Genomic DNA, 13,071 nt, shown 5'->3' with positions numbered 1-13,071 from the left:
GAAGGTTGTGAGTCTCCATTATACTTCTGGAGACCAAACAACAGTGTTTTTGAACACTGTGGTATTCAATTGTTCAATTGTTTGGTTCATGATTGTTTGTGCCTGTTGACTCTTCCCTCCTCTGTGTGCTATTAATCAAGCCTGGGTGTCGTTACAGAAAAATAGAAAGCAAACTAAAAGCAAGAAGCTGGAAGCATGAGTGAGGAGACATTTTAAAAGCATTGGAAATAAAGTTCCTACTTAGACATAGAAATTGGTGTGTCATCTCTGCATATCTCCGAGGCATAAAACACAACAGACTTGGTTCTCAATTAATGAAGCGAAGGGGAAAAGGGAATTTGGTGACTAAGGGCCTGCAAGTTAAATATTAATGCATTGTGGAATTGCTTGTGACTAATGGCCTATTTATCCTGAAGTGGCTCTCATATTCTGGGTTCAGTCCTGCTGCTGATGAAACTGCTCTTGCAAAGACAAGTTGACTTTTAAACATCTGTGCCAGTGCAATCTTTTAAAAGTTGCCATATTCTTTAATGCTGTTACTTCTCCATGGTGGTAGTTTAACTGCTCTGGCCATATGTACAGTTTATCTGACTCTGTGCCCAGCTTCGGTGTTTGCACTGGAGGCTGAGGTAGTGGGACAGTGGAATGACTCAATATGGCTACTGGCTGGACCTGCATGTCTCCAATGACTTTAATAGTTGCTGCCCACACCACAGGAGAGTTGGTGGCGAGCGCCTAGTATGAGTGGATGGTCAGTGGGGCTCAAGAATGGGAAGTTCGGGAAGAAGGTAACGCAGGATCATTTGCTCTTTTCTACATCCTCGATGAATGTGAAGATTAATATTGCTTGATTGCCAGTTGCAGTTGGCTTCAACAGTTCTTACCTGCTCCAAATCCTGGTCATTATCATTTTCATCACTTGATATGTCCTCATTAATATAGACTGCTGCCGCACCAGAAGCCTAAAGAATAACAAATTTATTACAAACTAGCCATTCAATTAAAACAGTTTTTTTGAAAGTGGATAAACTGGCAGACAGAAGGGGAGCTGAATTCTATTGCATAATGACTCCTACTTGACATGGTATTACAACACCCTGTATCGGCTGCTGCTATGGAATCGTCTCCAGTGACCTCACTGTAGGGATGTTAGGGTCCTGTCGGCAATGGAGAAACTGCACCCCAGCTACAGTCCATTCAATATTTTTTGACTGAGCCACTTCCTGCAGTTTGGTCAGGTTACAACACAGAATTCTTTATGCTATCTCAGGACACTCACTGCCTCAAATGGACAGCCAGCGCTCCCTCTCATGGATATTTATGTTTGCCAATGGTAGCACAGGAAAAAAAACCTTCAAACACAACATGAGTCTCCTCAAAACCAGAAGCACTAAACGTTGCCTAATTTACCTTATAGTGTTACCCACTGAATGCAGGCTCCCTGTAGCCAAAGTGTTGTCAATGTAAGTGCTTAGTCCAATACTGATTTCCATTAAGCTGTGGGTCTCCGCTGTTCTGGGACAGCATAGAGATTATCCAGCACTTTAAAAGCAGAGCTCATATTTAAATCCCTCCATGCCCTCACCCCCTTCCCATTTCTGTCCCTCCTCCAGCCCTGTGACCCTCAGACCTCTGCTTTTCTTTAATTCTGGCCTGTCATTCATCCTGAATTCCTTTGTCCCACTATTGATGGCTGTGCCTTCTGCTCTCTAGGCCTTGAGTGCTGGAATTCTCTCACTAACCCTCTGCACATCTCCACCTTTCTTCCTTCCTTTAACACGCCCTTTGGAACCTACCTCTCTGAGCAACCTTTTGACCACACATCCTAATGCCTCTTTCTCTGGTTTGGGTGTCAATTTTTACCTGATCATGCTCCTGCCAAGTGTCTTGGGGCCTTTGACTATTGCTAATGGCATTATATAAATGTAAAATCTTGTTGTTGATTTGTGTTTTGAGTTTGAGCAGAGTCACAGCCAGTTCGCCTCCTTGGGACCCAGTACCAGTGAGAAGGTACAACTCCGCAGGAGCCCTTTAGCCTTAGTTTATTGGCTACATACAGAATGTTGCATTTATTCTAGGAAACATTTGGCAAAGATTTTCACACAGTATTCTGACTTACATTTACCCTTCCCGTGGACAGTTATACATATATTTGTTAATGATTTAACCTTGGCACCACAGTATGGCAAATATCACTTCAGTTAGCTGATAAAAGGCTGGTACAATTCAGTGCCGTTGGGTATAAATTATCAGGAACGCACGAGTGTACACAGTATGACACTTCAAACATCAAACAGAAGGAGCAGCGTTCCAGAAACACATGTTATTTCGTATGAGGAATCACTGTTAATCCTTTAATTTTCCTATGACGTCAATGAGGGACACTTTGCATCTTCTGACCTAGTGAAAAAGCGGTAGCGGGATATGACTTGTCACCCTGCTGGTTCCCGGGAGTCGGAACTTGCATTTATATAGCACGTTTCATGAACTCAGGATTTTCCCAAGAGCCTGACAGCCAAACAAGTATTTTTGATGTGTAGTCACTGTTGTAAGGGAATTGCAGAGGCTATGTTTTGCACAGCATGCTCCCAAAAACAGTAATGTGATAATTATTTCAGTGATGTTAGATAAGAGATGAATTTGGGCTAGGAGAACTCCCAGCCTTTCTTTGAAATAGTGCTGACATCCGCTGGAGAGGGCCTCAGTTTAACTTTCATCTGAAAGATGGCACATCCAGCAGTGCAGCACTCCCCCACCACTGCCGTGGAAGTCAGCCTAGATGATGTGACCAAATTACTGGAGTGGGGCTTGAACCCATGACCTTCTGACTCAGAAGCAAGCGTGTTACCACTGGGCGAAGGCCTGTTTTGAAGTTTTTTTTTAGGACCGAGAGGATTAGTAGTGCCTCTCTGGGATCCATTAAAAACAACCTGGGCCAGTGCTGCATGAAGTTCCCCACGCCCTCACTGGACACCCCATTGTCCTTGAGACCATCCCGTCTTCAGATGCACCTCCTTGCAGACCAGCAGATTGGCCAATATTGAGCCAGCTGGACTGCCCTACAGCAGATGTTTTCCACCCACAGCTTGCCGGTTGTATATAAATGAAGCTTGTACTTCAAAATGGACCAGATCTTTTGTTGGAACAAGGCAGTCAGTTGGTGTTTTCTACCAGTTGTCCTAACATCATGGTGGCATAGTGGTAATATCACTAAACTAGTAATCCAGAGGCCCAAATTATGTTCCAGTGACATAGGTTTGAAACTCATCAGGACAACTGGTGGAATTTACATTAAATTAATAAATCAAGAATATAAAACTAATCTCAGCAATGGTGACCATGAAACTATCATTGATAGTTGTTAAAAACCCATCTGGTTCACCATGGTCCTTTAGGGAAGGAAATCTGCCATCCTTACCTGGTCTGGCCTACTTGTGACTCCAGACCCTCAGCAATGAGATTGACTCTTAACTGCCCTCTGAAATGGCCCAGCAGTTAAAGGGCAATTAGGGATGGGCAACAAATGCTGCTGCTCACATCCTGTGAAAGAATAAAGAACTCAGGGCAGGAGATGAGGTGAATCTACCCCAGTGTTTCCCTCCCTGTTTGACGACCCCTGCCAAGTCTCTCATGCGTGATTAAAACATAATCTGACTTATTAATTTATGCGTTCAAAAAGGGAAAGTGCTGGAAAAAATTTTTTTAAACAGATGTTGGTAGGTTTGCGGTTGCAGTTCAGCATTTTCAGTTTTTGTTACTTGAAGTTTGTTTCAAAAATTTCTATTGACGTACTCCAATCCATGCAAACACCCAGGCACCAGGACACTGCAGAGAGAATACCCAGTCAGGGTCTGCAGATAGATTTTGAGCGGCCTCTCACTATCTTGAGTGTCATTGCCATGGAAACTGGAATTTTGTTATTTTAAATTTTGGTTAAGGCTAAAAAAAATGAAGAAAATGCCGGCAGCAGTTAATCCCTTTGCAAGGTGGCGTAGACATGCTAATACTAATGAAGTGACTGCATTAATAAGTAATTCAGTGTCTGTGAAAGATACTATGGGCTCGATTTTCAAAGGGTCATGGGATCGGGACCTGATGAGGGCGCAATTTTTTTCTTTATTCATTCACGGGCTTCACTGGCTGGGCCAGAATTTATTGCCCATCCCAATTTCCCTTGAGAAGGTGGTGGTGAGCTGCCTTCTTGAACCGCTGCAGTCCACAGTGCTGTTAGGGAGGGAGTTCCAGGATTTGACCCAACAACAGTGAAGGAAAGCTGATTTATTTCCAACTCAGGATTGCGTGTGGGAACTTCCAGGTGGTGGTGTTCCCATGTGTCTGCTGCCCTTGTCCTTCTAGATGGTAGTTGTCGTGGGTTTGGAAGGTGCTGCCTAAGGAGCTTTGGTGAATTCCTGCAGCGCATCTTATAGATGGTACACACTGTGCATCACTGGTGAAGGGAGTGAATGTTTGTTGACGTGGTGCCAATCAAGTGGGCTGCTTTGCCCTGGACAGTGTCAAGCTTCTTGAGTGTTGTGGGACCTGCACTCATCCAGGCAAGTGGGGAGTATTCCACCACACTCTTGACTTGTGCCTTATAGATGGAGGACAGGCTTTGGGGAGTCAGAAGGTGAATTACCTGTTGTAGGATTCCTAGCCTCTGGCCTGTTCTTGTAGCCACAGTATTTATAAAACTGGTCCAGTTCAGTTTCTGGTCAATGGTAACCCCCAGGATGTTGATAGTGGGGGATTCAGTGATGGTAATGCCATTGAATGTCAAGGGGCGATGGTTAGATTCTCACTTGTTGGAGATGGTCATTTCCTGGCACTTGTTACTTGCCACTTGTCAGCCCAAGCCTAAATATTCAAAATCACAGTCCCAGTGATCGGCCAGCGATCCCAACACCTGTGGAACAGTTTGTAATTTTAAAATGGCCAGCAGAGCATGGAATGTGAAACCTGCTCACCACTATTTAATGCTCTCTTAAGTTCCTTAAGGAACTTGTTAAGGGGCCTGTCTGTTGCAGAATGGTATTGGTTAATGTGTGAGTACAGGTGCTAGGTTCACCGTGGGGCCAAATAAAATATGTTTGTCCTTGCCTTAAAACTGTTTTTTAATGGAACTACTTGTGCTGGCGCTATAGAGCTTTTCCTTCATTTTTTCTACATGGCCTCTTTCATCCCTGTTGACGCTGCTGGCCCTCTGAGGACCTGCCTGCTCTCCGGCAAGACAGTAGCAGCCTCCAACATGGCTGCCGCCTGCCTTTGTCGCTGGCACCAGACAGACAGCTCCTGCCTCTTGGGGACACTTGGCACCACTAACTGGGTGCCAATTGCTTGCCTCCTGGCCTATTAGTCCATTTGAATTTAAGCAGCTGAGGTACGGGGTCAGAACCGGGAATCCATCTGGCTGTTGGGTTCTTAAATCCCCTTTGAAAACTCAGCCCTATATTTCTTTCTTTCAAAGCAGTGTAGTACTGGTTAGTGGAGATTCAGTACAAATGCCCTTTCCTTTGCATGGGGTAAATAAACTGGAATTTGTTATTCTAACTTTCACCAATAGGTGGTGGTCAAGTTTAGAAACCTGTGTTGGGGCTGCTCTGTGACCTATGATTGGTTCACGAGATACACAAATATTAAAGAGGCTATCTGAGCTCTGACCAGCTACAATCCTAGCATAGCATCAACCAGTAAGTTCTTGAACAAAAACTTCCATCTCTCCTATTCTTGTATTAGGTCCAATTATTCCTTTTTAATTATTCTTTGTATAAAGAAACTCTTCTTGACCACAGTCTTAAATTTGTTTGTCAGCAAGTTGGTGCTAAGCTACCTTTTCCTACCAGTGCTTTTCACTATACTTTTCTGTACATTTAATATCACCGTTGCCTGTTTTCAAAACAGGACGCCCTCAATTACTCTAACGTACCAATGAGCTTCAGTCTCATGATTCTTCCCTTGCAGGGATTGAATATTTCTCTTGTTTTTTTGCTGAGCAAAACTGGATACAGGACACAGAGTATATAGGTTTTCCTACAAAGCTCAGCACCTTTTGCACATATCTGGTGCTAAAATTGTTCTGCCCACTTACACATTTTACCTAACTCCATTTGTAGGTCCCCATGCCTCCTGTGCTTGATTTGAACTTACTTTGCTCCCGCCCCACCCTAGTATGGGGTCATCTACAAACATTTTACCACTGGCATTGGGTGTCTGAGTTCAGGTCATTGATGTAATCTAAGGGCTAGATTTCCAACCACATACCACTTTGTTTGTTCAGCACTGTCACACTGTGAAATACACAGCTGTGTACTATTTGTTCAGTGTCCTTAGGTGAGATCATTTCAATGACTTTGAGTAGTTGTGTGTGCATTGTGTCAGACTGGCAATTTCCATTTACACCTTAAAGTTTATTTATTCCTCTCAGACACTGGTGCTGCTTGAGTAATTTCAGACACTGCTCAGTGTATTCGATTTTTAGGTTAGGGCATGTTTCATATAGTTGCTCAATATAAATTTTATATTTTAATCAAAAAGTGAAAACATTTGCCATTCATTTATTAACTTTTGTCTTTTAAAATTAGTTTTGAGGATATTTGTTCGATTTATTGTGCATTTTTGTTAACATTCTATCCAGCAGTTTTCTGCTACTCTTACTTTTTTCTTTTGTCTCCCTTGTTATTTTTTCATTTTCTATCCTCTCCAGCCCCATGTACAGCACACGCCAAACTCTCAGACAAGAATATGGATAGGTGATCTGGTCCCAGAGCTCTGCTGGCGTCTCACTGAAACCTGTAATCCCCTCAAGCTTTTAGACCTGTTTAATTGAGACAGGCCATTTTCATCCACGGCCCTTTAAAAGCAACTTGCTCATTTCACCAATTTACAATTTAGGGAAAGAAAAAATTTGTAATATTGTTTACCTGGTGTTACCTGGTGCTAAATTGGGTTCCAAAATAGCCCTGAAAATACTTCAAGAAGTAAAATTACTAAGGGAAATAATTGGATTTATTTAATACAATAAGTGATAATACTTAGCGAATGTAAGACGGTGATCTAATGGGATGAGGATCGTAAACCAAACCCACTAAATTTACAGCATTGTATGACCCCCTGGATTTAAATCATTTTAATTTTGTTATGAGGAACCGTCATAATCTGTTTATCCAAGCATAAGGACTAAAGCATTCTTTCAAATTTTAAGATGTAAACAAGAAGTCCTGGGAAAAAAAAAATGTTCTTTACTTTTTCCTTGGCTGCATCCTGTCTGTTTTCACTTGTCTTTGCCAATGTGTACAGGACAGCATCGTGCACTGAAATGAAGAGACAACTGCGTTCTATCCCACCCTCATCAAACATTCCACCAGTCTCAATATCTTCATATACTTGATCTGTTGTACAAAAGTAAAAGAAATAAAATTAGAAATGGACTGTTTTCAAAAGCAGTAAAATGAATCCCTCTTAAAAAAGGTCTCATGTCTTCAAAAAACCCTTTTTCTTCTTTACCCTCTCTTGCAGTGTGTTTGTGCAGAGTGATACCATTATCATTTCAGTGGCAGGCACCACACCTCACTTAATCAACAAGGTCACCGGGCCGAGTAATGCCAAATGGCTGAGATGATGAGAAACGTTTCTATCAGATCTGGGCTGTGGTAACTCAGGAAGACTGCCAACCTGGAATAGTAATTGAACCTAATTGAGAAAAACAATTTGCAGAACTTTGGGGAAAGCGCAGGGTAGTGGGAATAATTGGATAGCTCTTTCAAAGAATCAGGACAGACATGCTGGGATGAATGGCCTTCTTCTGTGCTGCATCATTCGATGTCGCTCGTTCAGTTGTGGTAAAGTGGAATTGAACCAAAGCTCAGGTGAATTTTGAATCCATGTTTAGAAGTTGATTTTTTTTCAATTTAGCTGCCCAGAATTTTGGGGATGAGCCAAACTTTCTACAGAGGAAATAGATTGTGTTTCGATGAAGTGACTTGAACACTGATGAATGATCCCAGATCTGTATATCTTTTTATCAGATAGTTAGACAGGCGTAAGTTCACTGAGTTATAAAATGATAGGGTATTATGGTTCTCATCTGCTCAGCTTCTATCGCTACTGTATTTTCCTTGTCTATATTAGGAGAAGCTGAAGCCATGGAACCCACATTATGCTAACATGAATAAAACAGAATGAATTACGATGTGAATTCTAATAAAGGGCATAATATTCACAATTCTATTCCTCATATGTCCCTGATTGCCATGCTTTTTTTTAGTGATTTTGCCCATTGTTTTTCAGAATTGACTCTTCTCAATGACTGAACGCGGTAATAAATTTAACGGTCGCTTCCTTAATCACTAATTTCACTGGTTGGCTCATTATGTTGGGAAAAACTCACTTCAAAATGGCAAAGTTCATGATGACAGATTAGAAGACCTTCAATAGGCATTGAAAGATTAAATAGGCTGGGACTTCTCTCTCTTGGTAGGATAGATGTAAGCGATAAGTTTCCATTTGCAGAGGAGATGAGAGTCATTGGGGGTCATAAATATAAGATAGCCGGAAATAAATGCAATAGGGAGTTCAGGAGGGACTTCTTTACCGAGATAGTGGAAAGAATGCGGAACTTGCTACCACAAAGATCAGCTGAGCCGAATGTCACAGATGTATTTAAGAGGAAGTTAGATAAACACGTGAGGGAGAATGAATTAGAAGCTTCATGTGGAGCATAAACATCATCGTGGAACTGTTAGGCAAAATGACCAGCTTCCGTATTGTAAATACTATGATGCTCCAGATAATCACTGATACAGATCAAAATACAGAGATAATTATCCTCTTCTTACAAGTGTAGCTATGCTTTTAAAAAGCTATTGTTTGTTTTATTTTTGTGCTCATAAAGATATGGGATTTTAAGACCAGGAAATGGAAGATTACCCTAGTATGAAGCCCTCCAGGTATAACACAGGCTAGAGGTAGGGGCTTTCTGCTCTACAAAGCAATATACCTTGATTCTTGTTTCAATGAGTAACTCCAATATAACAGTGTGGCATTTTCACCAGCCAGATCAGGAGTTGATACCAGGAAAGGCAAGTACAACTCTGCTGTGAGCTTTTTTTCACTCGATTGTATTGACTTGGTCACCTACAGCCAGCGATGGTTAAAGCCACTGAAATTCCAAAAACTTACCTCTAGAATAAGCATTTGATGCTTCCAAAACATCATTAAGTGATTGTTCATGAGCAAAGTTTTACATATGGTGAGTAACTATGACTATATCTTGTAGAGTCAGACCATAATAATGGAGTGCCAGGACATTTCCAGTCTAGCAAGGCACATGTATTTACTACATAATGTATAAATACATAATAACTGTCCACTATGAATACTGATGAAGTAATATGGTGTATAAACAAGTCAGTAAAACACATCCATGCTAATGCTGCGGTCAAAGGTGTTTAATCAAAGTGCAGGAGCCATTTATTGCTGAAAAACCCTCTGATAAGAGTAGTCATTGCTATTAGATTAGAACAAGTTTAAAATCGAAACCCGCTAACATGTCATAAATTCATTGGCATGAGAAGGTGAAATGCTAAGTTGCTGAACATTCATATGACTCGGTTCTGACATTGTGATTGGCCCACGATTAAGCGGTACAACATAATTCAGTATATAGAATCAGCTTTGTTGTTAAAAAAAAATGCTGAACTGATCACTATATTCTTTGTGTTTATCAGGTCAACTCTGTTTCAATTGATCTGATGTTCAACATTGCTTCAGAATGCCAGTGCTCAGTGACAAAGACAAATTACAGGCCTCCCTTGCAAGGTGCAGTGAATGTTCACATTAGAACATTTTGTTATTTTCATCCTCTGCCTCTTGATGCTTGTGGTTTCTTTTTATTTGTTCTCAGGATATGGGTGGTGTTGGCAAGAGCAGGTTTATTGCCCATCCTTGTGTTAGTAGTGAGCCCCTTTCTTGAATTGCAATTGTTTTTGTATGAAGTGTCATATATTGTGGAACTGAAGTCACATATATGGACCAGACTGGGAAAAGGTGACAGTTCCCTTCACTGAAGGTGAAGGGGGGCAGTTAAGGACAATCTGCAGCATTTGTGCCAATTTTTTTTTTGTTGTTTATTGGTATCACCTAGCTCACAGATTACTTGGTTTATATAATTCAATTTCGCAAGTTCGCATTTAAATTCATGAGACTGGAGCTTCTAGACCAATATCATAACTAAGGTGCTTTCAAACCAAAACATGGCCCCCACTGCCCACATAGCCAAGTCCTGGATGTTGATTGGAGGCTAAGCTGCTTCTCCACAGGGAAAGAAGAAAAACAGTAAGGACAGTAATAATGTGCCTTTTTCTACTGAGTATATGTGACAGATCCCTGCTTCCAAGCCTTTAGCAATGCTGCTCAAGACGACTGGAAAACACAAGACAATCTTATTCCCGTTTTCTTTCCTTCCTCATGAAGACATGGTTGGTTTCTATACAAAAGGCCAAGGTCAGGAACTTGCTGTGTAGAGAATGGTGGCCCTGAACCCAAGTCCTATTACTTCACCATGCAGGATGTTGATGCTTCAAGGTACTGTACTACTTTGCTACTGTTATTGCATTTATTATTAAGTCAAGAATGGTATGGCGAGCATACACCCATTGCACAGAACTCTCTCTAATTCAGAAAATGTTAGAAATATTCGACAGGTCTGGCAACATCTGTGGAGAGAGAACTTCATTGTCCTGCATTATCCTAGTAATCCAGAGACCCAGGCAATGCTCTGGGGACCAGGGTTCGAATCCCACCACGGCAGATGGTGAAATTTGACTTCAATTAAAAAAAAGTCTGGAATGAAAAGTCTAATGATGAACATTCTCGATTGTTGTAAAAACCCATCTAGTTCAGTAATGTCCTTTAGGGAAGGAAATCTGCCACCCTTACCTGGTGTGGCCTACATATGACTCCAGATCCACAGCAATGTGGTTGAATCTTAAATGCCCTCTGAAATGGCCTAGTAAGCCACTCAGTTCTCAAGGACAATTAGGGATGGGCAATAAATGCTGACTTAGCTAGCAATGTCCACATCATATGAATGAATTTTTAAAAATGACCAATAAATTTTTTAAAATGTTAATGCAGTTTCTCGGTCCACAGATGCTGCCAAACCTGTCGGTATTTCCAGCATTTACTGGTTTTCTTTCAGATGTCAGGCATTTGCCGCATTTTGCTTTTGTATATGTAATTTAGGTCTGATTGGTATCAAATTGACTCAGAGGCTACAGGCTATTGTGGGAAGTGAAAATTGTCACACTGATGCAGTTGAGAATACTATTCTGAGCTTGGGTTTAGTCGGGTGTCATGAAGAGGTATTAATGTCTATAATGTTATTGAAAATTATTTTCAAATTGGAATTGTAGTAGGGTCTGCGTCTATGTGTGTGTCTCAATTGGATTAAAGCCAGCTAGTCTGGGTGCTTTGGTGTATAGTAGTTTTGAGATGTTAATTAGGTAAGCGTGAGGAGGTGAAGAGAAAGTGTAAATTTGCATTTGTTGAACAAAGCATTCAAAAGAATGAGTAAAATCTTACACCTACTTGGGAGGCACCAGGCAATGTATTTATATTACTAATAAAATTGATGGAACGAAGGATTCTTGTTTGGAGAGGTAAAATTGAAAACAACCTAGTAATACAATGGAAAATTTACATTCAAAGGGGAAGCTAGGTATAAACAGAAAGGAGTTTGTGTGTGTGTATGTCAGAGGCATTGAAGATCTAACTAGCCTGTAAGCCTACAACTGTGTCTGCAAAGAAACCAAATTCCAAGGAACCTCATTTTGAATTTGTAAGGTCAAATGTGCTTTGCCTGGTGTCAGTTTGAAGTCTATGGGTTACTGTTGCCTTGGTGAAGATTTACCTGGGAGTGATTAATTTTGGGACTTGTTTAAAAGTTATTCTGGTAGTAATTTGCAGACATGTGTATGTGTTTAATTTGTTGTTGAATTAATACATGTCTAATTTAGTTTTATATAAAAGCCTCTTGAGGCTTGGTTGTTTTATTCTGAATTCAGAGCTGCATCTCAAACGTACCAATTGAAAATATAGGTTACGACAGTTGTTCAAGTTTCCCTCTGGGATTTAAACAACTTGGCCTTTACCAACTGCTGTGTCATAACATTGGGTTTAATTGGAGAAGAGGAGAAGAAATGTCTAATCATGCTATACTTTATCTGGGAGCAGTTGACAATAATGCTGGATGCCCAGAATGGAAATGTAATATCCCCCAACATGGACATCTTCACCTTGATGAGCACAAACCAAATCTGATAAGAGGCTAATCAATGTTACATCATTTATAATTTAAGTGATGACATTTTAGTTATAGATGGTCTCACCTCGTATACCAGCCAGATAAATTGTCACGCCAATTTTCTTGTAATTTGAACACATCTGTATAAACAAAAGGTTCCAAAAAATCAGAAGATGAAATTCTGCAGTAAGTTAAACAATCCAACATAGGAAACAAGATGAAGTGACTTTTTTTTGGCCACATAGCTTCATTTGCATTTTATATCATCATTTTATCCTTTCACCTTATTCTCCCCTCTGCCAATTCCACTAAGAACATCAACTGGTCATTCATCACATTGCTCTTGTGGAGTCTTGCTGTGCACAAAATGGATCTGCACTTGCCTAAGTAACACCAATCTCTCGACATCAAAATAATTAATTGTGTGTGAAGTGATTTTTGATGCGATGAAGCAAAATATAAATGATCATATATTTGCCTTTTTACATCACATTCAAAGTTCTATATTTTAAAGTTTGTTGTTCAAAAAAATTCAATTATTAAATTGAAAAGCCTTACAGAATGTTTTTAATTGGCAAGGGATCACCAGAACACAATGAATGTGATTCATTAAATGGACAGAGAGAATAGTTTTCATTATTAAGTATGATCGTTGTTCAATAATCTTTAGTGAAATATGTTAGCAAGCAGCACAACAGAAGGTATTTTTCACTGAAACAACCACAGCGTCCATTTTTGTAATTTTGTTTTTCTCTATTCTTCTGCTGATTTCT

At 40.5% G+C, this 13,071-nt stretch overlaps 1 protein-coding gene and 1 long non-coding RNA gene across 4 annotated transcripts in view; one reads left to right on the top strand and one right to left on the bottom strand.

Annotated features, from left to right (window-relative positions):
- The window catches only part of LOC121281734, a 56,085-nt gene extending 45,529 nt beyond the window's left edge, over window positions 1–10,556 (top strand). The window contains exons 2-3 of the long non-coding RNA XR_005943919.1: window positions 9,723–9,813; window positions 10,468–10,556. This is a non-coding gene — a long non-coding RNA (uncharacterized LOC121281734). The remainder of the gene's footprint in view (window positions 1–9,722; window positions 9,814–10,467) is intronic.
- The window catches only part of LOC121281733 (solute carrier family 26 member 9-like), a 107,043-nt gene that overhangs the window by 6,356 nt on the left and 87,616 nt on the right, over window positions 1–13,071 (bottom strand). For all 3 annotated transcript variants that reach the window (XM_041194646.1, XM_041194647.1, XM_041194645.1), the window contains exons 18-20: window positions 12,384–12,438; window positions 7,240–7,385; window positions 885–962 (exon numbers count right to left, since the gene is read on the bottom strand). In XM_041194646.1, coding sequence (XP_041050580.1) covers window positions 885–962; window positions 7,240–7,385; window positions 12,384–12,438 — 279 coding nt within the window. The remainder of the gene's footprint in view (window positions 1–884; window positions 963–7,239; window positions 7,386–12,383; window positions 12,439–13,071) is intronic.

The sequence above is a fragment of the Carcharodon carcharias genome, chromosome 9 (assembly GCF_017639515.1).
Source record: "Carcharodon carcharias isolate sCarCar2 chromosome 9, sCarCar2.pri, whole genome shotgun sequence".
In the NCBI taxonomy this organism is placed as follows: Eukaryota; Metazoa; Chordata; class Chondrichthyes; order Lamniformes; family Lamnidae; genus Carcharodon; species Carcharodon carcharias.
This window is presented reverse-complemented; position numbering and strand designations above follow the sequence as displayed.